This window comes from Thunnus albacares, chromosome 9 (assembly GCF_914725855.1).
Source record: "Thunnus albacares chromosome 9, fThuAlb1.1, whole genome shotgun sequence".
NCBI classification, from domain to species: Eukaryota; Metazoa; Chordata; class Actinopteri; order Scombriformes; family Scombridae; genus Thunnus; species Thunnus albacares.
In genome coordinates, this window is record NC_058114.1 from 33,976,851 (window position 1) to 34,004,105 (window position 27,255).

Below are 27,255 nucleotides of genomic sequence, written 5' to 3' on the forward strand. Positions count from 1 at the left end.
CAGTGAGACCAGTGAGTCTCTCCACTCATTTATGCAGGTTTTTCCTTTCACTTTTCACCACTCTGTGTATATACTTCTGTTACAGTAGGCAGATATTTCTCTGGGAACTAAGGTTGATATTTCCACCGTAAAATAAGGATTAGTCACACCTTTTTGGCAGGGAATATGTGTGATTTCTTAAAGCTAATGGTCAGCTGTGCACTGATGACAGTCCATGCTTGCATGTCTCTGGCTGTCTTTGTCCGTTGTGTTCCACACAGGGATCATCAGAAGGTTGATCTTTTTAATGCAGTCTATACTTGGAAAATAGCTTGATTAAAATCAGATTTAACAACTGCAGGTCTGCATACTGATTTAAATTACTATGCATATATTAATATCATATAGCGTTGTACGTACATATATAATTTGACTATGGAACTTTATATACAGAAATATATCATATCAGAATTTCTCCCCAAGAGTGCCTTTTGATCTCTGACACGTTGGGATGCACTGGTCCAGCATCGATTATCAGTAAACCCCTCAGCAATTAAAACACCTCTGAAGCATGGTCTGGAAAAGAGGGCGTTGTGATTGGCTGGGAGACTACGGAAACCCCGCCCCCTCAGCTCCATGTAAACAAACACAGACTGAGCATGCGTCACTGGAATAATGGAGGACTGTCTTTTCTACCCGGACTGATGATGTCTGTATTTCTACTCTACTACCTGTGACCTGAGAAAAAACAACTCGTCTACATTTCAGCGTGTGTAAGTTAATGTTAGACACTTTAGAATGAGATCGTTTGTATTAAAGTAGAAGTAAAGAAACTGACGGTCAGCAACAAGCCGTGTTTGCTAGAATGCTAGCAGAGAGCGGGGCAGCTGTCAGAGCTCAGTCCGCTTCTGCTTTCACTCAGTAACGTTAGTTCTCCGGTTTGACACTGCGACTCGCATTGTGTGTAAATGCAGGTTACTTGCTGTTTACGTCATAATATGGCAGTGGTTTGTTTTTTTGTTCTCTACACTTTTAATACGTGAGTTGCAGAACAAGCTATCTTGCACTTAGCATGTTAGCTAGTGGACTAGCTCAATATTTTTCCGAGGAGCAGCGCTGTCAGTGGGCCACGGTTTCTAACAGACATGGTTTTCATCCAATCACAGACTGAGAATCAGAATCAATCGGGAAAGTATCCATTCACAGTTACCAGTGGGCGGACCCCTACGTCTTAAGGGTTTTGCTGGTGAAGTCCGTAAAGCCGGAGTTTGAAGTATGTTGACTGTTATCTCAAAGTTGAGCATCAGCTCGGTTGGTTAACTGCACACGAAAAGATCCTTATAAAGCACATCACATAACTAACATAGCGTTAGTCACATTGGAGGTTCACGAGATAAATAAGTTTATAGCATTTATAGCAAGTATGTTATACCTCCGTAGCCTACGGAGGGAACTTGAATGGATGCAAAAAAAATACTGACCTCAGTTTTTTGAGGTAGAGAAGTTATGCTTGAGACACAACGTTGAAGTTAGCGTCTGAATCGAAAGCTAAGGGGAAAGTTATGCTAACCATCTTGTGTTTTTCTGTTTTCACAAATAGAATAAAGGTTTCACAAATCTGAAATGGAGTTTTAAACAGACCAAAATCTACATGTTAACCACATACAGGTTTGGCTAAGTCTAGATATTGTGGGTTTTGAGTTAGATGTATTCTTGATGGAGAAAAAGCAGTAAAATTGCCCTTTTTCTGTTTTCACAAATAGAATAATAGCATTAAGGCAGTTTCTATGATATTTAGTACTATTTCTAAGCACAGAGAATGGGGGCAGATTGGGTTAGAGGCTTAAACTGTTTTAAAGTGCATCAGACACAGTCAAATATGTTGCTGTCAGACATGTATTGAGAGCAGCAACTATTACTACAGTAATTGATTAGTTGATCAGCAACTACTTTGGTAATCCATTAAATTTTAGTAATTTTTCAAGCAAAAATGCCAAACAAAATGATGGTTCCAGCTCCTCAAATATGACCATTTGACAATTTTCATTGTCATATATGATAGTAAACTAAATAACTTTGGGTTTTGGCTTAAATGGTCAATAATCAATTAATAGACAAAAAAATGAAAAGATTTGTTGTGTTAGTTGCAGCCGTATACTGTATGTAAACTCAATGTTTTTATGGTTAATTCCATGTTTTTCTACCAATCAGAGTCGAGGTCATAGTAACAGTCCCAAGATGACCACAGACACGCCAGCCCAAAGTGTGGGCTCAAGGATAATGACGTTCACCCCGTCCAAAGAGGAGTTCAAGGACTTCAGCCGATACATTGCCTATATGGAGTCACAAGGAGCACACAAAGCTGGAATGGCAAAAGTAAGTAGTATTATATAATCTATGAGAAACTGTGTATTAATCTACACAGAACCTGAGAAATCTCAGCATCCCTCTGTTTCTGTTCTGTTCTTCTCTTGCAGGTTATTCCACCTAAAGGCTGGAAACCCAGGCGGACATACGATGATATAGATGACCTGGTGATTCCTGCTCCCATTCAGCAGGTGGTGACCGGCCAGTCAGGCCTCTTCACACAGTACAACATCCAGAAGAAGCCAATGACCGTCCATGAGTTCCGCAAGACCTCCAACATGGACAAGTAAGTTTACATAGTCAAACTGATAAGTGATTTCTATAAGACCATCACTGTGATTACTAAACAAGCTCCTTCATAGGACTTCAAATGGTTTTCTCTGAATATCCCAAAACCATTTCTCATGGCAGGTTCTGTAATCCCCGATATGTGGATTTTGAGGAGCTGGAGAGGAAGTTCTGGAAGAACCTGACCTTCAACCCTCCCCTTTATGGAGCTGATGTCAGTGGAACCCTCTATGATCCAGTGAGTGGTAATAGACTGGATAATGCCACCACCTGGAACTTACATCTATTCATTGTGTTAAAACAAACCTTTCAATATAATACTCACACACCAACTATTTCTAGTACTTTCTTTTCCAGGTCAGTTAAAGGTGTCACATGTAGCAATTTTTCATCCGTGTCATCCTCTAACCTCTGTTAAATTCCTTCTTCACAGGATGTGACTGAGTGGAACATTGGCCATCTCAACACCATTCTGGATACTGTGGAGAATGAGAGCGGGATTAAGATCAAAGGAGTCAACACACCATACCTCTACTTTGGGATGTGGAAGAGTGCCTTCGCATGGCACACTGAGGACATGGATCTGTACAGCATCAACTACCTTCACTTTGGAGAACCGAAGTCCTGGTACAGTCACTAACAGAGCTTCACACATGTCACAGTGTCACACACTGCTTTTCAACCTGTCACTGCTGCACTGCATTAGCAGTATCATGTTTTAAGATTTCTATTACCAATGACCTTAATGTACAAACATAAGAAAAAAGTCAGTGATTCTGGCTGACCTTAAATGCAGACCAAGTGTTAATCAGTAACATCTCACATGGTCCAACAGTGATTCACTGATATTGTGATATGATGACAACATGCGGATATGGACATGCTAATCCTCCCACCCTGGGAAATCTGGAATGCTACCTGAGCCAGTTAGTTAAAAGACTCAACTTTGAAACTCCACATAAAAAGAGTTGCACACTCTGTGGGAACTCTTTAGTCAATTATTTTTTGCTGCTTTGTACTTGTACTCCACTATGTTTCCTAAAGTAATATACTACTTTTTACTGCACTACAGCTACACTGGCAGCTGGAATTACTGTTTACTTTGCAAATTAAGATTTTACATACAAAATTATAATCGGCTTATAACATTGTAGAAAATAGTAAAAAATTGGCTCCTCCATGACCAACTACAACACACTACAATACATCACATTGCTGTACATGATAATGCATTAGTAATGATAATATTAATGATGTAACATTCTGAAAGGGACTCTTCTGCACAATGAGCACTTTTATTTTTTTTTTAAATTTAGGTAGATTTATCTGATAATACTTCCCTACTTTTACTGAAGTAACATTTTGAATTCAGGGCTTTCATTGTTTGTAATGGAGTATTTCTGTTCTACTTTTACTGAAATAAAGGAATACTTCTTCCACCACTCTTTATATCTAAGATGGCCTGCCTCGGCTGTAAACCACTAGACTAGAATAAAACTGAAACACGACATTGCAAATTTGCTCAATGATGTATAGCATCATTCAAATAGTCAAAATACTGCCATGTAAATCATCTTTCATTCTAGTTTCACAGAAACACAAAAAGCTGTTAATAAGTCTGGTGTGCTCAGATGCACAGAACATTTATTTGCATGAAAGTTCATTCTGAAGCTTTGGAATAGTAGTTGAATAAAAAAACAGGTTGACTTTCTAGCTTTTCTAATCATGTCAGTTGTCTCCATGACAACAACTGAAATGTGGTTAAAAAAAAAAAAAAAAAAAGAAACGCCAGAAAGTGGACCTTCTAGTTTCTGTGTTTTTCAAACCAGTGCTAGCGTATTTCACCTATTGATCTCTGTTTGAAAATAGTTCTTGTTAATAAATCCTTTTGTCTTCACTGTAAAATACATCTACACATCATTCAGTGGGTGCACAGGTTGTAATGCACACTCATTTAGTCAAATTGCTTTGAAGAATGTGATGTGTACTCTTTGTGGAGACTGCATCCTCTCTGGTTACTTTAAGGCTGTGTGGTCGTATAGTCTGTGCTTATCAAATACAACAAATGACTGTATAAGCAGCATCAAATGATCCCCTCTAGACATGTATTAAGACATATAATAATACTCAGCTTGGAACAATAACGTGTTTGATATGGTTTTTCCACAAAAAAAGTATAATTACCACGATGAAATCTTTAAAATTACATCTCCTGCTTCTCCCTCATTCAAAATCCAGAATCTACAAATACGCAGATATTGTTCATTTTAAAAGTGTTGGAATGCACTATGTGTTCATAGTGTTGGGATACAATCCTCACTCTGCTGCCTTTTTCATAGCTGTCATCTTATTTAATATATTTGCACTTTTTTTGCCCCTCAGGTATGTCGTCCCCCCTGAGCATGGGAAAAGACTTGAACGACTTGCCAAGGGTATGTGATGGGTTCTTACAGAGTTCCATAGATGGATTTTAATGTTACATGTCTACAACAGGCACTCATCTCTTTAACCAGGAAATGTTTCCATGTTTGTCCTGAAATGTATATGAAATTGACCATTCACGCCACTCTAATTTTGACCTTTGGGTCATGCGCAGTGGTTTTAAAGAGGAAGTCAAGTTGCTCTCAGTGAAGCTCTGTACTACATGGAAAGTACCTCAGAGACCATCACAATGTTAACACATCCCATTTACTAGTTTAACCTCTAAATATCTTAGTAAATACAGACAACCAGAGAGGATTATCTGCACTGATGTGGATGTCTGTGTTTCCAGGTTTTTTTCCAGGGAATGCTCAGAGCTGTGAAGCCTTCCTGCGCCACAAGATGACTTTGATTTCACCCTCTATCCTGAAGAAATACGGCATACCGTTTGAGAAGGTGACCTTTCATTCACTAAAAGTTGACATCATGACATTGTGGAGAAATAAGAAACATGTGACAACAAAGGCTGTAACAAACAGGAAAATCATTAGAAGGATTACATATTGATAATGATGATGATTTATTCATTTCAGCCCAGGCATTTAACCCAGGCCTTTATTTGAAACAGGTTTATATTAGAAACAGGCCTTTAGTATATTTGATCATATTTTAGTAGGAAGCCTCCCTGTTTTCCATCAGTACAATCAATTATGTCATACTCACTACTCAGAGCAGCAGCCATGGGTTTCTCTTCTTTAAAACAAATATTGTTCTCACTCAGTAATTAGTCTCTTCACCAGTCTTTTCATTTGGTGTTAAGCTGTTGTCTATGAAATTCTCCTGCGCACATTAAACACGTATTAAAATCCTTTGAGTTGCTCAGAGGGAACAATCCTTCCCATTCCTGGTAGGTATTTTATGAAAAATCTGCAGGAAGTTTTGAGTTTATTGACAAGAGCTTAATGCAGATTAAAAAAAAACACAAGAAAGTGGAAGCGACTGGAAGTAGAGTTTGATACTAGTATTTCTGTTAAAAAGAGAAAGTGTTCTCAGCAGAGTGGTGACTATGACATGACTTGTACTGATGAAGTCAGTGCTATAGAAATGTACATCATTCTGAATTCACCATGTGAACTATTAGAGTACATTTGTCAACTGACTTTTAATGGAGAATCTGCTGTAACTGTAGTATAAAACTGTATTCTATGTGTTGTTTTATTATTCAGGTCACTCAGGAGGCTGGGCAGTTCATCGTGACATTCCCATTTGGCTATCATGCTGGTTTTAACCATGGCTTCAACTGTGCTGAGTCCACCAACTTTGCCACCCAGCGGTGGATTGATTACGGCAAACAGGCAACACTGGTATACAAAGCATCACTTGAACTATATATTAATATTAAGCTGATGGAGATCACTTGGAAAAGCTCCAGATGCATCTTTGCAACAAAATTTCAAACGGCTTAGATATTGTGGCTCATGATGTGATATTATTTAGTGAAGTTAACACACCTAGCTTGCAAGTACTGAGCAATAATTACCAAAACAATGCTTAAGTCTCTATTATACCTGTGGTTTGATTCACCTAGTCTTGTGAGGGGCATAAGAGGAAAACCTATTGAGCGTATAGATTTGAAAGGCTTCATCCTCTGAAGACCATGAATGAACTGGCCAATGATATTTTGACATTACATGTGTTGAAGTGTAAATTTCAACCTGATGGTGGCTCTGTAGGGAAGGTCAGAGGCCACAGAAATTCTTAGAGATTATCTTCTTGGGAAATACACAGAGGAAATTTGGTCATAAGTTATCAAGATGTCTTGCTCAGAACCAACATTTCATTTCCATTCTTTTGTCCTGCTGCTAACAAGCCAGAATATCTGAATTACTCTAGAGAATATTATCAAGCCAATAATGAATTCAACTGTTCCTCAAGCTTTGTTTTGTACTGCTCTGTCCTGTTTGGTTCAAACTAGGACTAAAATGTTCATCTCTGTTTTCCTTTCAGTGTTCGTGCCGTCAGGACATGGTGAAGATCTCCATGGATGTGTTTGTACGCAAGTTTCAGCCTGACCGCTACAAGCTGTGGAAGGCAGGAAAGGACAACGCTCCTATCGACCACTCCAAGCCCACACCAGAGGCTGCTGGGCTTTTGAAAGAAGACAAGACCGAGCCTTCAAAAGAGAGTCCCACTGAAACTGGATCGGAGGAGCCCCCAACCCCTGTCCAGGAGGACAGAAGGTCTAGAATTATATACAATTTTCTTTGATGAAAGCTTAATTTAAAGAATTCACATATGATATTTTCATAGCAGTTAAATGGGTATTTGAATCATAAATTAGAACAAATTAAATAACACCCTCACTCACTGCATTGATGCTTTGCTGTCACTAGTCTGGTTTCCCTTTGAGTCTTGTTGGACATGTCTTCACTAATGTCCCCCATGCATCAGCCCAAAGCCTCAGACTGGGACAAAGCGTCAGCTTCAATCTGTTGAAGCCTCTGAAGATGTCAAACCTGACCTGACCATGAAGGAGACAGAGGAGGTGGAGCCAAAGAAGGCCAAGTTGACCCGCACAGAGTCTCCAACTAAAGTCCCTGTGAAGCCAGATAAAGGTACCACACAGTTCATATATGTAGGAACACATACTGGCTGTTTAGACAGGTACAATACACCCTGTTGTAATCATGCACATGTGTTTCTGTGAGACCATCTCCAAAAAACAGCTGTGTCATGCACTGAGCTCAAGTTCAGCTCTCACTATTTTTGTAGGTTCTCACTGAATCTCTCTGGTTTAGAGTTTAATTTCACTTCTTCATGTCTGTCCATACTTTCAGATATCAGCCTTATTTTATTGACCACTTTCAGCAGTATTAGAGCTGCATTAGGTTATTGTTGATGCAAACTCAGTATTTCCTGCTGACAGTGATGGGTGATGAGAGGATGGACTCAATGATGGCGGTGTAGAACTGGATCAACACTGCAGTAGGTTGAGCTTCTTCAGCTGCCTCAGGAAGAACATCCTCTGTTGGGCCTTCTTGGTTATGCAGCTTATGTTGATGTCCTCGGTGCGTGACTGTGGTGGTGTTGATGGTGGTTGGAGGGAGGGGTGTGGGGTTCTCTTGAAGTCTATTATCAACTCCACTGTCTGGAGGGTGTTTAGCTCCCAGCTGTTATGGCTGCTCTTGGATGTTAGCCGCGCCACTTCCTGTCTGTACGCAGACTCGTCCTCATCCTGGATCAGACCAATGATGGTTGTGTAAATGTAATGGGACATGATGTCACAGTGAACCAACTAACTTTGGAGCTAACCCCCTTCACTTTTCCAGCACATCCAGAAACAACAGACGTGACTTTTTAGCATTTATTAACTGACACACTGTAGTCTGTACTGTACATCTACTGCCAGACTGACAACTTCCTACTAACCTTTTCCTCTGCTCCGCTCACATTCACCATCACCTCTCTGCCGCTCGCTCTTTTTCACTCGCTACGCAAACTACGCAATTCCTTAATGGAGTTACGCTACCAATAGTTTCCCAGGCAACGACACAGAGGTTGACTCATGTACCTAACAGCGTTGCACAGAGACTCCCAAACGCTATTGATTTCTGAATGAATGGATATTTGGCGTTAATTTTGGCATTAAAAAAATTTTTTTTGGCCTGATGGGGCTTTTGTCTGTCCCTCCCACCACAGGAAATAATGGATTAACATTGACCAGGTGAGTCTGTCCAAGGTGTGCACTCCAAGGAACTCGATGTTGCAACACTGATGCTGAGGGGTGTGTGCTTAGACTGTGACTTTCTGAAGTTGACAAGCATCTCCATGGTCTTGTCGACATTGAGCACTAGATTATTGTCCATACATCAGCCCACAAGGTGTTTGACCTCCTCCCTGTACAATGTGTCATCATTTCTGCTGATGAGCCCCACCACTGTGGTGTCATCCGCAAGTTTGATGATCTGTTGTCCCCTGAATCTGGCCTGACAGTCATGTGTCAGCAATGTAAACGGTAATGGGCTGAGCACACAGCCTTGGGGGGTTCCAGTGCTCAGCATGATGGAGTCTGAGATTCTGTCCCCAACATGAACTGACTGTGGTCTCTCGGTCAGGAAATCCAGAATCCAGCGACAGTTGGAGGTATTGAAGCCGAGCGGAGAAAGTTTCTCCACTAGTCTCTGTGGGAGAATAGTATTGAACGCTGAACTAAAATCAACGTACAGCATTCTAGCGTAGGTGTCTTTGTTGTTCAGGTGAGTACTGTGTGCAGTGTGGAAGATATTGCATCCTCCGTAGATCGGTTAGGGAGATAAGCAAATTGGAATGGATCCAGTGATGTTTGGAGGCTGTGTGTGATGTGTGCCTTGATAAGCTGTTCAAAGTATTTCATCACTATGGAGGTCAGGGCAGTGGGACGGTAATCGTTCAAACAGGCCACAAGTGATTTCTTTGCTACTGGGATTATTGTGGTGATTTTTAAGCATCTGGGGATAATGGCTTGACTCAGAGAGATGTTAAAGATGTCTGTTAGAACATCTGCTAGCTCGTCAGCACATTCCCTAAGCACATTTAGGGGGCTCACAGTTGAATTTGGCGTAGTCAGAGTCTCTTATAACAATAACCATGGAGTCTGGAAAGTTTTTCCATTGCATTCATTTGTTCGGTGAGTGAAATTTTTATAGTTTTTGAAAGATGATTCTAATTCAGGAGAGCAGTATTTTAACAGTATCATGACATTGTTGGCCCATCCATGGTGGATAAAAACATATTCCCCCTCTGTTGGTTTTCCTGGTTGCCTCTTGAGTGGCGGTCTGCTCTGTGGAGTTGTAATCCATCCAGCTGCAGCGCGCTGTCAGGGGCAGACTCACACAACCAGGTCTCAGTGAAACAGAAAGCAGCCGAGAGTCCTTCCCAGATTCGCAGAGCAGTTCCAGTTCGTCAACTTTGTTGTAAAGGGAATGCAAATTTGTGAGGAATATGCTCGGGAGAGGTGTGTGTGTGTGTGATCCATATTGGCGAAGTCGCACAAGTGCTCTGGAGCACTTTCCCTGGGTCCTCGTGCATCTCATGGCCAGGACTGCGGCTCCGCCTGTGACAAGAATGTTCAAACAGCCTGGGGAAAAAGAAAAATCCAGTTTGATGTGAGGAATACAAAGACCAATGTTTATGAGTTTGTCTCTTATAAAGGTGATCTTATTAAGAACACTATATACAATAGAAATAAACAAAAACACAGGAGCAAAATATCATGGCTACCATCTGTGATGCCATCTTGTCTGAATATATACTATATTAACTAAGGCCCAGAATGTCCCATCAACATGGTTCTTACATACCTGGAACACCATCAAATTGTTTCAAATGTTTCTTTTATTAAAGCTGTCCTAAAACATGTACAGTACCACTCACATGTAGACCAATTCATGGCATTTCTGAGTCATTTACTCTGAAAATTAACACGTGTGCCTTATTTTAATCATGCAAGTGCAATGAGAAGCACAAGGGTGGTAGGTCTTGGATGCAAGAACCAGTGATGTGTCTGTACACTCTCAGCCAGTCACATTACTGATGTCATAGCTGAGCCAATCACCATGAAGCATGATATCAATAAATGAAAGAAAGAAGAACTATAACAGGAACTATTTCAGTCATCGGTTCTACTGTATCTCATGTCATAAATGATCACATTGTAACTGATGTGACAGCAGCATTTGCACTGCAATGAATGTCACACTGTGCTGCCTTATTTGAATGAACTTCCCACCTGTTTGTGCCTCTCCTGCCACCTGGGCTCTGGGCTCAACACTAAATGAGGAAAGAGAATTTTGGGGTCAGGAAAATATCAAACTGTCAGAGAGCTTCTTATGCTGGTTGTTGCACTGCCACAACGCCATTGAAAAAATGTTTTTCTTTGGATCATTACTGCGTACCATTATTTCCTTTTAGCTGAAAATGTCTTTCAATCACAGTAATATTTCTGAATGATGTGAAATATGAGTAGCTGAAACAATCATTTACTACTGCCTTATTATTTCAGACACAGTGAAAGTCAAACCAGAGCCTAAGAAGGAGAAGGACGCCAAGCCGCAGTCTAAATCTCAGTCCAAAGCCAACGCTAAGAAAACATCAAACAGACGAAGCCCGTCAAAAAAAGAGAAGAATGGCGTGTCGGCAGCAGGCCCTCCTGAGCCTGCTGAAAGTCAGGTGGTAGCTCCGTGCTCTGAGGAGGTGGGCGGCAGTGAGGAGCCCGAGCTGGGCAGCAGCTGCAGCCCAGCACACAAACTGTTTCACAGGACGCTGAGCCCTGCTGATGTCCTGCATGTCCACAGCTACGCCAAAGGAGACTACGGAGAGGGAGAAGCCCCACCCAAAGAAGAGAAGAAGACTGATGGCAGTGACAACGAGATAGAGAAAGTCATCAGACATGTCAGCAAAGCAGTAAGTGGTTACAGATGTTACACATGCTCGTTTGCACAATAACTAACTCAACTATACATTTTCTAAACTTTGCCCTACTCTGTTCTGTTCTAAAATGTATGTTGTTAGATTGATTCCTTCTGTCCAGTGGTTGGTCTAGTACCAACCTGCACAGACTTGAATCCATCACAGTGAGCAATTCACTGCCTGTATGTAGTTTTTGGCTTGGTGGTGCATTCAAGGATTTATCAAGTGTCTCACACAAATGCATCAAGGAAAAAAAAATCTACTTGTTAAGTATTTTAATTCATATACATATATTGTATGAGATGCAGGTTCTTGGCAATGTTTACTTAAGCCTACTATGCAAATGGCGTACTGGTAAATGTCATTATGAGATTTAAGGTATTTATTATTTTGGAATTGATCATCTAGATAGATTAATCACATATAGTCTGATATTTAGCTGTACAATGAAGCCTACACATGAAAGTAGTGAAGTAGTGCTCTTTTCTGTATTTAGAGACATGACATCATAATTTCTACTTTGTGGCTGAGGATGTTATAAATAGCAACTCTCTCCCAGGAGTAATGCTTCCTCCTTGAAGTTCAGTGTAGGAAGCTTCATCAATATCTCTGTGAGATAGGACTGATTTTAGTCCTAGATGAACTTCTAGGACTCCTAGGAGAGATTCTAAGACAAAAACAGGCCTTGATGTCCAAGAACTAACAGTCATAAGTTGGAAGCATTACATTGATAAGCTGTTAAATGCATGACACAAAAAATAAGCAACCACTTGCAGTGAAAAAGATAAAAGTAGATTTTTTGTTTGGTGTCTCTCAACTGGCAGCTCTCAACTCAAATGACTCAAACATCCTTAAACACAACAACAGGAAGAGTTCTGGGTGCCTGGAGACACAGCAGAAACACTGTAATGAATTAGCTACCAGCTGCAAGTTCACTTACAGAATACTGAACAGAACTGCTGCCTGGAAGGAAGTTTACTCTTAATAATGGTTGGCAGTAATGTGAAGAATACTTGTCATTAATGGGCTAAAACATGCAGAACCACCAGTATGGTCTGTTGATAAGCTGGTGTGCAGCCTGACAGGAGGTGTTTCTGTCCAGCAGGGGGCAGAAGAGCTGACTGGAGATGGAGAGCTAGAGAGTGATCTGGGACAGCTGCCGGGCCACCACCCGCTCATAAAGGACGGCATGAGTGATGAAGGTCTGCCACATCAACATTTGTCTTTCAGTGCTGTATTTCCAGGAGCAGACTGCAAAATGTTTTCCATCAGTGAAACCAGGGCAAAGAGTAACATATGTTAATTAAATCTGTGAAGGAAGTAGATTACTAAAAAGATATAAAAATATATATGCTGACGATGTGTTGAAAATGCTTACAATAAGGTCTATTTATGTGTTTATTTAATCTGTAGTTGTGTGTTAACGTTTGTGGGTTTTTTTGTGTCTCAGAGGCCCCAGAGGAGGCCCCCCCAGTAGAGGAGGGCGGTCTGGAAGGGGAGGGCTGGGCCAAACCTCTTGCTCACCTGTGGCAGAGCAGACCTCCAAACATGAAGAAAGAGAGAGAGTACAACCAGCGCATGGGCTCCAAACCTCCATACTGCTCCATCTGCATGCTGTTCCACACATACCAGCAGGTACACAGCACACTCCACCCACCAGTCATTCCCCCACTACTACAGACACATACTCCTACTCATACATTTATGAATTACAGAATGTAAAGTTAAACATATTATGGACATTTAAATATATGTTTAAGGGATGTCAAAAATAATAATAATTCATCAGCACAGCTCATTTAGATTGTCCATGGCCTGATAATCAGATCAATCTACTGCTAACTGTCAATGTCAAGTTACTGTATTTAGACACTGAAGTGTCTTTCATATTCATAGTATAGCTTATCATATTCATCCCATCTGTCCTGGTCCCCTGAACAGTCTTTTATACAGTTGTGATGCTATATTGGATGTTGTTTCAGCATTACTGAGCAGCTTTGGCTGATCTGAATGAGCCGCTTGGATTTAACATGAACAGAAATATGAGGATATTCTTCCCTCCTTGTTTCCTGTCATCTGTGACATATCTTAAATGTGAACATAAAACTCAATCTACTGATCAGGACTGTGTGATACAATTAAAAGCTCTGGGGCAAGCAAGTGGACCTTGAGTTGAGATTGGATCTGTCTCAATACCCACACTTGTGTTACTTTTGTATATCAAGTGCACCTCCAGTAACTGCCACAGTGGCTGATTAAATTACAGTGCTTCAGATCTAGGATCTTATCCAGCATGATGATTACAGAGTTGTATTATCATGTTTCTAGCAGGCTAATAAGGATTTAAGTGCATCTGTATCTATGTATCTCAGACACTATGTCCAGAGGTAGCAACTGAGATTGTGGAGGAATATTCCCTGGATGAGTGGAGTGCAAGCAATTAATAATTATAATTCAAAACTCGGAGAGCAGCAAACTGTCTCATAGACATAACTGTCTTGTAAACTGGTTCAGAATAGGATATCTAGACACATGTGCCATAGAGTTGTATTTCCAGCAGTGAGTATTCTTTGAGCATGATCACATTGTGAACCTAAACCTAAATGAATATCATTTGTTTGTGTCTCTGATGGATCATCTCTAGAGAGTGTTGTAAGCCTCATATGTGTGTTCTCAGACTGAATGTGCAAACAGTGCAGTCAGTCCTGTCATGGCAGCCGGCGGGCGGATGCGGACCAAGCCTCTGATCCCAGAGATGTGCTTCACCACCACCACAGAGGAGGACTCAGAGTGTGAGGAGCAGCCTATCACACCTCACCTGGAGGAAGACGGAACCAGCCTCCTCATCACCTGCTCTCAGTGCAGCGTCCGGGTCCACACCAGTCAGTACACACACACACACACACACACACACACACACACACACACACACACACACACACACACACACACACACACACACACACACACATCTTACTCACACAACACACAATGTGTTTGGTCCTCCATGGTGGAAGAAGTACTCAGATCCTTTACAACAGTACTAATACAGCAATATAAAAATACTACATTACAAGTAAAAGTCCTGCATGAAAAATCCTACTTCAGTAAAAGTACATAAGTATTATGAGCTTGATGTAGTTAAAGTATTGCAGTAAAAGTAGTGGTTTGGTCCCTCTGACTGATATATTATTATATATGACATCATTAGATTATTAATAGTGAAGCATCAGTGGTAGAGCAGCATGTTACTGTTGTAGCTGCTGGAGGTGGAGCTAGTTTACACTACTTTATATACAGTTAGCTAGTTTAGTCCAGTGGTTCCCAACCTAGGGGTCGGGCCCCTCCAAAGGGTCAGCAGATAAATCTGATATACAAATCTGTTTTCAGTTTTTTCTCTAATCTTTGATTTTTGCTGAAATATTGGATCATTTGAACATTTATTGAAATGAAAGCATGTGAGAAGTTTAGAAGGAAAAATCACTATTTGGTGGAGCTGTTAACAACTCATAGACATGTGAAATGTGACCCCGACTACACACTGCTTTTTGTAAGACGTCAAAAGCCAAAAAGGTTGGAAACCACTGGTTTCATCTTTAACAATGTGTTGTATTTTAAAAGCTTGTTATATTATCTATTTCGTCAAATGTGCATCTGAAAAGTAACTAAAACTGTCAAATAAATGTAGTGGAGTAGAAAGTACAATATTTCCCTCTGAAATGTAGTGGAGTGCAAGTACAAAGTAGCATCACATCAAGTAAAGTACAAATACCTCAAAATTGTACTGAAGTACAGTACTTGAATAAATGCACTTAGTTACTTTCCACCACTGCTTCCTCTTACCAAGCAGTGTTAGCTTGAACTGAGAATACTGGTTGAAAATCCAGTATGTAACACAGCCTGTATGTGTGTAGTCAAGGTGTGACAATAACCCTGCCAGCCTCATACTGCTCTAATTGTCTCTATTTTCAATTCTTTCATTTTCTCATGTCATTAGCACAGAACTGTTCTTTAGAATTAGACAGTAATATTTGATGACAGAGGTTTGGCATACAACCACATGAAATTCAATCATTATTTTTATGTTCTAGAGCTGTTTCACCATTAACCACTGTTACTTTCATCACTATTACTAAACATTAAGGGAGAATAGTGCCTATCAACAGCACACTTAAAAATCAAGGGCATTGTAGTCTGCATACGTTTCGTCACCTTTCCACTGTGAACAGCTGCTTAGAATGAGTGTGTAGTGTGCATGTGGGACACAGACTGTGTTTTTGTTTGTATGTTCCAGGCTGTTACGGTGTAGATCCAGCCAGTGTGAGCAAGGAGTGGAAATGTGCACGCTGCAAGGCCAACGCCATGACGGAGGTCAGTGAACACACCACAGTTGATTTCCCCAGCATGGCGTGTTGATGTTTAATTTGAGCCTTCTAGGCAGTTAAGTAGCAAAAATCATTCATGGTTGTCAACTCTAATGTGTATTTATACAGTTACTGATCTACATCTCTTCTTTACAAATCAAATATCCCATAATATATGAAATCAATTACATGAACAACTACTAACTAATAACAGGTTAGTCATTGTTTTTCTGCCCCTTTCAACACTACAGCTCACATTTTGTGCTTGTGCTCGTGATGTAGTGGTGCCTCTTTACATTGAAGGTTTGTCTTGAATGATGAGTCAGATAATCAGTGCAGAGAGATGCTCCAGTGAGCACTTTGGCATTGAGATATCTCTGCTTGAATGCTGAGGCTTCCATGTACAATATGCCAGTATGGAGTCAGATGACCAAACAGTGACTGAAGTGCTTCATTTAACTGCACCATTCTGAGTAAAAACTAAGCTCAGTACTTTAAGAGAGATCATTTCAGTTCGACCTGGACTCAACCTCTTCTCAGACTCACATCCATGACAGAGGCTGGCTTTGTAACAGGGTTGTTGACTGAATTACCAACATCCTCAACAAGTTAATGAAACAGCTACTGCTGCTCATGATGCTGCTGGTAACAGACATCCAGTGTTAACTCTGCATCTGGTAGTCTGCTGTTACTGCAGTTTAGGGCTGTTGGAACACATTTTGAGAATGGAATATAAATGGAATAGTAAAAAAAAATCAACACCAATCAAATTCTGCAATGACTATTTGAATATGTATAAAGTTTTCCAAGTCTGAATCACAATCTCACATTCAACGTGCTAACATTAACCTCTAATGTTACAATATCAGAAATGGCAGAAAGCGATGCACCCATGGACATCACCACTACTCACTATTTAAGAAGTGATGGGTGGAAAGTTGGATTTTGGTCAACAAAGGGAAAAGTTTTGAAAAAGCAGGCCCACAGTAGCAGACTTGAGCCTGAGTGATGAGTGATGCAGTGTGGAGTTTGGACACAGAGCTCCTAGTCATGTGATCATTCTGGCTGCAGTGCATCCTGACCCAAATATCATATCACATATTCATGTAAATAAGCTCATACTGACAGGGATTTATTTACATTTCAGTTAAGTGTGTAGTTTAATTACTATGATCCAGTGCAATGAAAGCTTATTTAATATTTATATTTTAGTTAACGTTATTCATTTTGTGCCTAAGCTTAATTATGACTTAGCAAGAAAGCTATCAGCTGTTTATTGGTAATGTTGGAATGCCCTCTAATGGACAGAACATATAACAACCACATGCTGATAGTGGCATTGGCAATGAATAAGCCTGTGTACACAGTGTACATATCAATAAAAGCCTACATCTGAGGGTTAAAAATTCAAATAGAATTTGAATATGAAAAATAATAAGGAATGAAATTGGATTATAGAGGCATATTGACAGCTCTACTGCAGATTTATGAACCGCTGGAGTTAAACATTACAGATGCTACTGTTCCTGTACTGTTATATTGTGTTGCACAACAGCCATAGATCACATATACAACTGTTTGATCCAGGAGACGGGCATAGCTCAGTAATCATTCAAGAGTTTATAAACCAAAGTGACATTATTAATAATTGTTAGTATTTTTAAATCAAACACTGCCTCTTTACAGGTTTCAGATACTGTGGTTGTAGCCACTGCTTTGAACATCGATGCAGATGAAGTTAACAAGCTACAACGTGTGCATTTACACGTGTCCTGGTTATGTGTTGGACATGACAGAAACCTGGATAACCTTATCTCTTCTCCTCAGTTCTGAAGGATGTTTGTCTGGACGGTTAATTGATGACATGTTCTCTTGCAGAACTGCTGTTTGTGTTCGCTGAGGGGTGGAGCCTTGCAGAAAGCCAACAACAACAAGTAGGTTTTTTTTTCCTGAGTCCTCTGAAAAGAACATTTAACTAGTTTAGAACATGTGCCCTTTGATAATGATACGTTATCCTAGTTTTTAAAATCAAGAGGCTTTAAAGTTGTGTTTTTCAGAATCAATGCAGTGTTATTTGTGTGTTGCAGGTGGGTACATGTGCTGTGTGCGGTGGCTGTGCTAGAGGCTCGCTTTGTCAGCATCACTGAAAGAAGTCCTGTGGATTTAAGTGGAATCCCTTTGCAGAGATTTAAACTGGTGAGTTCACACTTTTATGAATTAGCTAATGAGCACATGTGGTGGCTGCTAGTTATGATTGCATCACATCTAACCTTGAGGCACTCACACACACACTGCAGCAAAGAGCCACATTTTAGGATAAACTACTGTCGGGATATAAAATACTGTTGGCATCAGACAAAGCACACATTGTACTGTATACTGTTCTCAGAGTCAGGCTATACAGTCAGCAGGGTTGTCCAGCTTGGAAATGAGCTCTAACAAGTTGGCACAGCAGCCAGTTTAAAACCTAAAATCTGCTTCTAAAAGCACTCAGTCATCCAACAGACTTGTCATTGAGCAAAATGCTCAATATCATCCCAGGGTTTCTGCCAGTGTGTTGACCCAACAGAAAACTGATCTGCAACAATTTTAATAATCAATTAATCATTAAAGCAAAAACGCAAAACACTCTGGTTCCAGCAGCTCAGATGTGAATATTTTCTGGTTTTCCTTGTCTTCTTTGATAGTAAATAGGGTTTAGGATTTTGGACTCTTGGTCAGTCCATTTGTATTAACTTAACATATCAATGTTCACAGTCAGATAGTAGTATAATAGTGCTGCAGCCTGCATGAAAGCCCTCTGCATAGTGATGGTGATGGGCCAGTTGTCTAATAGGATGTTTTCATTGACATGTAAAGGCTCCATCTGTACCTTGTGAGCTTTGCTTCACCCTGGCTGCTGTTTTGAACCCCAACAGAAATGTTACTACTGTAAGAAGAGGATGAAGAAGGCGTCGGGCTGCTGCGTTCAATGCTCTCACGGCCGCTGTCCCACTGCCTACCACCCCACCTGTGCCCAGGCTGCTGGAGTCCTCATGCAGCCAGACGAATGGCCCTTTGTGGTGCATGTCACCTGCTGTCGACACAAAGGCCCCACTCAGATTGAGGTAAGGCTTTTCTTTAAGGACTTCATGTGAACTAGAGATGCACTGCACAGTAAAAGCATTGTCCAGTACTGTTATATATTAAAAGTTCTCAAAAGTCAGTTTCCAGTCAACATCTTGAAGTCATAGACACGACGTCACCTATATCTCCTCCGACAGCGTAATAAAGCAGCCATGCATGAGCTGACTGTGGGACAGAAGGTGATCTGCAAGCACAAGAACGGCCGCTACTACCAGTGTGACGTGGTGCAACTGTCCAAAGAGACCTTCTATGAAGTCAACTTTGATGATGGCTCTTTCAGCGACAATCTTTTCCCCGAAGACATTGTGGTAGGTTTCACAAATTTATCACAAACTTGTCATTTAAAAAAAATATATGAAAACAAGTAAAAAAAAAATCTGAAATTTTCCTTTTAAAGTACATTAACCCTCTTATCATGTCCTTTTAATTTATTATGACAGAAATTGTTCATTTATATTCACATTGCTGTTGTTGAACTGTACAGTACTGGCTGATTTTGTGGCGACAGACAGATAATATCAGCCATGTCTGGATGCTGTATATTTGATTTGACCATCTATTCCAGCCATGTACCATAAACTAAACAGTTCATATTTTATTAAATCATCCACTTTGTTGTCTTTAATTTGACATGTACAGATAATCACCACTGAGGATATTATTAAGTTATATGTTAAAAAAATAAAGTTGGGTGTCTCAAACATAACGATAACAAGAAGTGTTATCATATATATTCATATTTGACTTGGCATGAGAGGAGAAAAGGTTTTCAATGTGCCCTTCAAAATGTTTTAATCCATAATATGTAGAAGTTCTACACATGCCAGGATGTATAAATGAACGCCTTCAGTCAGTTTGCTCAAATGTACAATCTGTGTGTTCTCTGTTAGAATCGGGACTGCGCCCAGCTCGGACCTCCACCTCAGGGTGAAGTGGTTCAGGTGCGATGGACAGATGGCCTGGTGTATGGGGCCAAGTTTGTGGCAGCTCATGTCATCCAAATGTACCTGGTAAGACTTGTGTTTGTTGTGCCAGCTTTGATTTAAGGATTAATAGAACAGTAGACTCATTTATATTGGGAAAGCTGACTTCACTCAGTCAGTAGCTTTCATTTATTAATTATCCATCTGTCTGGGAATATTTTGTTTTGCATTTGTCCATTCCCAAAAGAATTGCTTTTGTTTTTTGAACTACACTAAAACTGAACCTTTAAGATGACAAAAATATTGTACAGATCCATTTTCTTATGGGAAAAACACTTTCTGGCTCAGTGGTTTTGTAAGCGGTCAGCAGTCAGAAACAAAGTGAGTGTCAGAGCAGTGATTCAAGACAAAAAACATCTCAGATCTCAACACAAAGACGACGACAAAACTACTCTGCTAACGGCTTAACCAACAGGTTTTGGCTGCTTGTGGAAGACGGATATGTATCATTGTCCGTGCATATGCATATACACTGTGGTGTCACATGTTCAGAAATTCATATTTGTATTATGTGGCTCTCTGATCGCTGGTAAACATGAAAACAAGACAAGAGACATCTGTCAGTCAACAACAGCTCACATGTCCCATTAAAATGCAGGCAACAATTTTTAAAAAAAAATTTCCCTCATACATTTTAAATATAAGCTTATTTTAATTGAAGAAAATGAAAGAAATACATTTAACATATAAACATTTTTAATTGTATTCATTGTTTTTAGCAAAGTTATCTGTAAATGTGCAACAGCACCTGTTGGTTCTTATTCTGAGTGATTGAGAATGAGTCCATATTATTTCACTTCATATTGATAAAATATAGCTTAAATATATTATATTATATTATATTATATTATGAAATTGTTAGAACCAATAAGCTTATAACTTAACCCCTATTATAACTTCAGTGATATTGGGGGTTGGGTGGCTTGGGGTGCCATGATAAAACATTTCATTTCAAGAGGTGCTGTGGCTAAAAGGGTTTGAAACCACATGTCCCATAAAATGTTTAGTGAATTAGTCTTAGACCAAAAACGCAGGAGTCCTACAGGACTACAGGACTCCTGACTCAGCTAGTTAGGAGCTACTTTCAGCTTTACAGTGTTTTGAGAATGTGGCTCCAGACATTCCAACCTGCAGTCTTTGGAATGTGCTCTCCTGCAGAATCTTTTAATGAGTAACACAGCTGCTCACTCTTAATCCTTCTGTGACTGCAGGTGGAATTTGAGGATGGTTCGCAGCTAACAGCCAAGAGAGATGATGTCTACACTCTGGATGAGGAACTCCCAAAGAGAGTCAAATCCAGACTGGTGAGTGCAACCAACAGCTGCATGGATTCTTTATCCCTCTCATTTCTTAAGCCATGTGTTCAGTTAAAGACAAACTGTGTGAAAAGCCATGAGAGACTTTTAAAAAGACAATGTTGTCATGAAGTCTTGTGCTTGTCTCTGCAGTCTAAAGCGTCAGACATGAGATTTGATGGGATCTTTGAAGAGAAGGAGATCATCCAGGAGTCAAAGAGACAGAGAGTGATCAACTCGCGTTACAGGGGGGACTACATAGAGCCTGTGATTTACAGAGCCATCATGGAGTAGCCCTCACTCCCTGTCTGCTCTCCCACACACCACCAGCACTGACAGACTGGAACTGTGCTCACTGTACCTTAACTTAGCAGCTAGCCACTGAGAGAGTGTAGCTCCAGATGACTTCCTTCAGGACCTGCTTTGGACTGTTTTTCATTTTTTTATGTCTCATTCATCCATCTTTGATAAGTCAGATCAATCTAACAGTCAATAGAATTCTGTTTGCTTAGTTTGACTGCGATCAAGGAAACAGCAGTATTTTCATTTTAGTTTTGCATAGGATTCCACACCACAGTGCAGTAGGCTGACGTGCAGCCCTGGCAGTACATAACAGTAGGAAGCAATATAAAAATGGCATTTGTACAATAAAGTCACGTTTTGACTGTAGGGCACCAATGAAAGAAAGCAGGTGTAAAACTATTATCTACAGTAATGTTAAATGAACAGCTCTTTACTAAACATTTCAATGAACTCTGCCACTCTAGTGTTTACCTCGATTTAAAGGATAATATCAGCATCATTTTATTAATTTTCATGTTGCCGTTAGTGCCTATGATACAAAGCCCGCAGCTATCAAAGAGAAACCTTTTGATTAATATGTATTCTTATATTTGAGGTGATTTGTGAATTCAAATTGAGCCCTCAAATAACTGAATTAATTTCCTTAAATTAATCTTATTGTCTTCATTCCATTTGTCCCTTTTATCTCCAACCCCAAAGTTTTTGCCCAAATTATTAATTTAACAATATAAAGTTCTATATTTACCAAAACTGTTACCCCGTATACCAGCCAGGCTACTCTGAAGAGGCTAAACTAGAGTTCTGCACTAGATGAAAACTGAAGCCAATCCTGGTCTGTACTTGCATCTTTAAGACCCGACTGAATCCAACTTGCCACAACAGTCAGATTAAGCAGTTAGGGGGGAAACACTCTTGGTGCCCCTCTTGGCACATAGAAGAAGAATAAGAAGAATATACCTCAACCCTGTGATGTAACTGAGTGGTGCAAATTCCCTGACAAATTTGCAAGTAATCAAATGAACATAGTGATAACAGTGAGCCTGGGGTTTTGGGGGTCACTGGGGCCCCAGAGCCATTGACAGCTTTGCCCAGTTGGTGATCCAGCATTGCTGACTGGTACTGCCAAATGTGAGACCCAAACCTGATCCAAAACCTGAAACTATATTTCACTTTTTTGTCCTAAATTACTGACTGTTAGCTCGTCTGACTAAATTAGCTACACGCTGTCTCGCTCCCTCTTCCCATCTATCTATTTTGCAACACGTGAATGCATGCAATTGGAAAAGTAAGAGAGAAATTTCATCATAAATCACATTTGAAAATTACCAAACCTGACCCAAGCCTGAAGCTTTACACATCAACAACAGCTGGAACCAAAAGGGCCTGAAAGGTTCAGGTAGCAGAACTCTTGGATAACCTCACCACTGACATTTCCACTCAGCAGCTTTATTTACATGCTTAAAACTCCCATTGTCCTCACAAAACTAAATGACACACATATTTTTCTTAGCACGCGTTCTGCTACAATCTTTAGATTCTTCTTTAATAGGCATAAATCAGAAAACTAAATTGCACTGGTATTATCCTTTAATTAAAGGAATACTTCACCCAGAATGTTTGTGTTGGTCAGCTACTTGACTCTGATAGCCTGGAATGACACACAGAATGTTTGTACTGGCAATCCTTCACAAAAACGGAAATGACAGCCTTTTCTTGACAGTAGGTTCTTTTTTAACAACAGGAAAAAAAAGCAGCATCACAAGTGTTGAGTGTTCTGGCCCAGGTACATGAAATACATGAAAATACATGTTTGAGTAGAGTTGGGTATTGTTTGGCATACTAGCGCAGGTACAATACCTGAGTTTTGTTACCAATACTGAAACAGACCACCCCAAGCCTTGAAAGATGATATGAATTTATCTTATTAGGTTATCATTTTCTTTTTGTTTGTTTCCTATAAAACCATTTTTTCATTTATCAAAAGAAGCAAAAGTCCTCCAATGTTAAACTCAAGCAGGGGTTCCAAGCTCTTTGCTTCAATTTCAGTCTAAAGTTTGCTTTTTGGTTGCTTTTCATTCATAGTGAAACTCAAAGTGCTACAGTATTAATAACATAAAACACACAATAAGTAAACAAGATTACAAATCTGACCAGATATTCACTGACAGCTTTTTTGTACTTGATAAGAATTGGTTGAGCTTGGAAATTCATTCTTGACCTTAGGATCAGTGGTGTCAGAAAAAAATGACTTTTTCTGGGCTTTCAACCACAGTTTGAAGCTCTGTGGAATCTAGCAAGTGGCCTTTGAGTTGAGATTATTCTATAATGCATAAATTTGTTATTTCAAAAGTTTGACCAAGATATGTATTGAGCCGACACTGACGTTTTACAGTGTAACATCTTCTTGTCAGAGCTCTTTGCTGGACAGACTGTAATGTTCTAAATGACCTCAAACATATCTTTGATATTTCTTATTGGCTGGCATGTACACTAATACCAGTATATCAGTGTTATGCTATATACATCACAGATATCCATCTGATAATATGCAGTGTATCTGCATCCACTGATATTCTAGCATAGTGTTTGGGGGACAGAGTGGAATACAGCAGCTTGCCATGAGTCATTTCAAAGTTTTTACATAATATGTTTTGATTCTTTTATTGTCCCGCTGTTGTTTGAAAGAATCTCCTTACAACTTCTTTGTGTCAACAGTTACATTAGATTGTCCGTTTTCTGAGAAGGAATGCGAATATAAACTTTTTCAGTATTCCACGCTACATGGATATTACAAATTTTACAAAGATGACCATATATGGATGAAGTATGTCTTTAAGTGGGAGTAATACCATTTAATCCACTGAATATGCTTCCTGTTTAACAATAACATGAACTGCATTCCTTTCCATTTAATTTAGTAGAAGTGAATATAGCTTTTACATGTTGACTTGTTTTTACCAGCCTATTTATTAAGATGCTTTGAGAAAGTCACCTCTACAGTCTGCAGTAATGCTGCAGAGGTTGAGGTGGATGATGTATGTTCTATTTTTTCTACAGTATAGAGATGAATTTTAAAGAATCCATTCAGATTTTTAATGCCCTTTGTCTACTCAGTTGTTTCCTCACTCTTCTACTGAAAGTTGTGCATTGCACTTTTATTTAAGTCCAGTTTGCAAGGACATTTGAATAGTTGGGTGCTGCCATTGCTAATTTGTTAAAAATCTGTTTTAGAATGTTAAATGTACATTTCTAAGATGTCTTATGGATTGTGCGCCCCTCCCTCTTGGCCAAGCTCATTGATCACATTGCACTTGTTACTAGGACAAGGTGGCCTTCAATGTCCATCATTTGCCTGTGAACTTGTTCTTGTTGTAGTGTGAGACTGCAGACAGAGGAACGCTAGTTCTATAGTTAGTTGTTACCAGTTCTGAGACCATGCTTTCATCAGTCCAGTGGAGAATGGATTTCTATCATTCAGAAAGTATCAAGAGTTGTACATGGGGAGGGGGGATTTTCTATTCTATTTTATTGCATTGTTTTGTAAAACATGTTCTATGTGTATTTTCACAGAAACCTGTGAAGTGTAAATGTCATGTAGTCTATTTTAAGATGTTACCTGTTGACACAGGAGATGAGCTGTCCGTTCTTGTTGTCTCCTCCTGAAGAGAAATAACTCAACTTCCAGATTATCATTCAAGCATTTTGTAAAATTCATTTGTTTGTTTCAGTAAAGAAATTTGCTTCAGCTTTATTTTGTCTGTCTTCATTCCACATGTACTCACTTCTTACTTATATTAATTGGTACCACTTTCTAATAAAGCAGCCTTGTAATTTCCCTTTGGGATTAATAAAGTATCTAATAAATAGTTCAGAAGTCATAAATAAATTACAAAGTGAACTACTAAACCATAACCAGCCACTAAACCAGGTTATGGAAAATCTCTCTTGCCAGTTGTATCATTAATAGTGAAGTAAAATCTCACGTTTCCTACTTTTAAATAAACCATTATGTCTGCAGTTATAAACGATAATAAGTCATTAATAAACAGTAATAAACATACATTCTGCCGTTAGATATGGTAATTAAGTATGCTGTCCTGAGTTTCCATTTTCCCCTCAGTTATGTTACAATTACACAAGCCAGATCTACTGGTTAAATTTTGTGCAACCAGCAGCAGACTGTTGCAGAAACCACAGAGGTTTCTGTGGTTAATTAATCACACGTCCGTGCATTTCGGGCTGTGGTGCAATCGAAGGGCTTCTGTCATGGGTCTTCAGACCCTATTTTTAGAAAAGTAAAGACTTTTAACCTACATGACCTGGTCAAAGTTTGATTGAAATGTGTACTGTCAGGTGTGTAGAGATAATAAGTAACTGCAGCTGGACACAGAAAAATACTCATACACTTGAATGGAGAGTGTGAGTGAACCCACACCTTTCTTAACATTTACTGTTTCCACATAGTTTTAGATACAGACTTCATTTGAACTTTAAATGAGTCACGAGACTTTGACCTACAAATCTTGATTTTACATGTTTTTTCTATCTTTTACTGTTTTTGAGATATTAGAGTGTGAGTTTTAAAGTCTTTTCTTGCTCCTCCTGTGATTTTATAATGAGTGTGTATTACGGAATGTTTCACAGCACTGAGGGAGTGACATCACCAGGAGCAGTTGGAGAGGAGGATTTTAGGGTACGCCTCTTGTGAAATCTCATAAATCCCATTATTTTGGCCAAATCTTACATTAAAAATCATATGTTAATAGGAAATTTTGTGGCGAATCCATTGATACAGGTTAAAAAGCGGTCAGACTTATAGTTTAGACATCAGAAGCCTCTGTTTGACACAAAGTTCATGCCCATAGATTGCCTCCCCATTGATTTACATTGTAAGGATGATGTGGCACTGCAACTTTGAGGGCTTCTAAAATCCAAACCGTTCAAGTTATTAAAAAGTTTTTGACACCTTTTTTTCAGCATAGTGTCATAAGTCATGTATTAAAGTTTGAAGCCGATACCCCCTCGGAGGACATAGCGTTTGTTCGGTGGCCAAAATTGGAGCAGTCTTATTTTGAAAGGCTGATTGCAGACTTCCTTTTGGATTTAGGTCAGGGGTGTCAGTGTATGATTTGTAGGTCTTGATGAGACGGATAATACAGTTTTGGTTTGATCTCTCTACGACATCCCCAGGAGCTGTGGTGGCCATTATAGTTACATAGGTGGCACTAGAGAGCACATTTTGGCACTTTGGGGGTTAATTTTTACATTTTATCAAATTTTTCACCACATCTGATGTATGTGCCAAATTTGGTGAGTTTTTGAGCATGTTTAGGGGGTCAAATTTAGGTGTGAAGATAGATAATAAAGAAAGAAAGAAAGTAACAAACAAACAAACAAACACACAAAAAACAATAGGGTCCTCACCCTTAGGCGCCCTCACCCTACTGTTTTACAGTAGTCCTCTGCCTTTTGGGCTCGGTCCCTAATAATGTATCAGCATCAACATCTTCCTCATTCTTATTCTCATATAATAGTATGTAACATATGTAATATTATAATAGTAACAATAACAGTCATCAATATTAAAATGATCATCAAAATAAACATCTTTGTTGTTGTTGTCAAAATTCATTATAATAACGAGTTACTGATCGATGTTTTGGACCAGAGGATGTGATGCAA

General features: G+C 39.5%; 1 protein-coding gene across 1 annotated transcript; it reads left to right on the plus strand.

Annotated features, from left to right (window-relative positions):
* The first annotated feature begins 642 nt into the window (after positions 1–642).
* Positions 643–25,324, plus strand: kdm4aa (lysine (K)-specific demethylase 4A, genome duplicate a). Its single transcript, XM_044360549.1, has 22 exons — positions 643–752; positions 2,191–2,355; positions 2,457–2,632; positions 2,758–2,872; positions 3,068–3,261; positions 5,017–5,066; positions 5,408–5,511; positions 6,282–6,419; positions 7,063–7,295; positions 7,507–7,670; positions 11,096–11,496; positions 12,605–12,704; positions 12,953–13,137; positions 14,180–14,384; positions 15,797–15,873; positions 17,745–17,800; positions 17,954–18,062; positions 18,785–18,973; positions 19,130–19,300; positions 19,883–20,002; positions 21,187–21,279; positions 21,424–25,324. The coding sequence occupies exons 2-22, from the start codon at positions 2,218–2,220 to the stop codon at positions 21,562–21,564; spliced, it is 3,159 nt and encodes a 1,052-aa protein (XP_044216484.1). The 5' UTR covers positions 643–752; positions 2,191–2,217; the 3' UTR covers positions 21,565–25,324.
* The last annotated feature ends 1,931 nt before the right edge of the window (positions 25,325–27,255 follow it).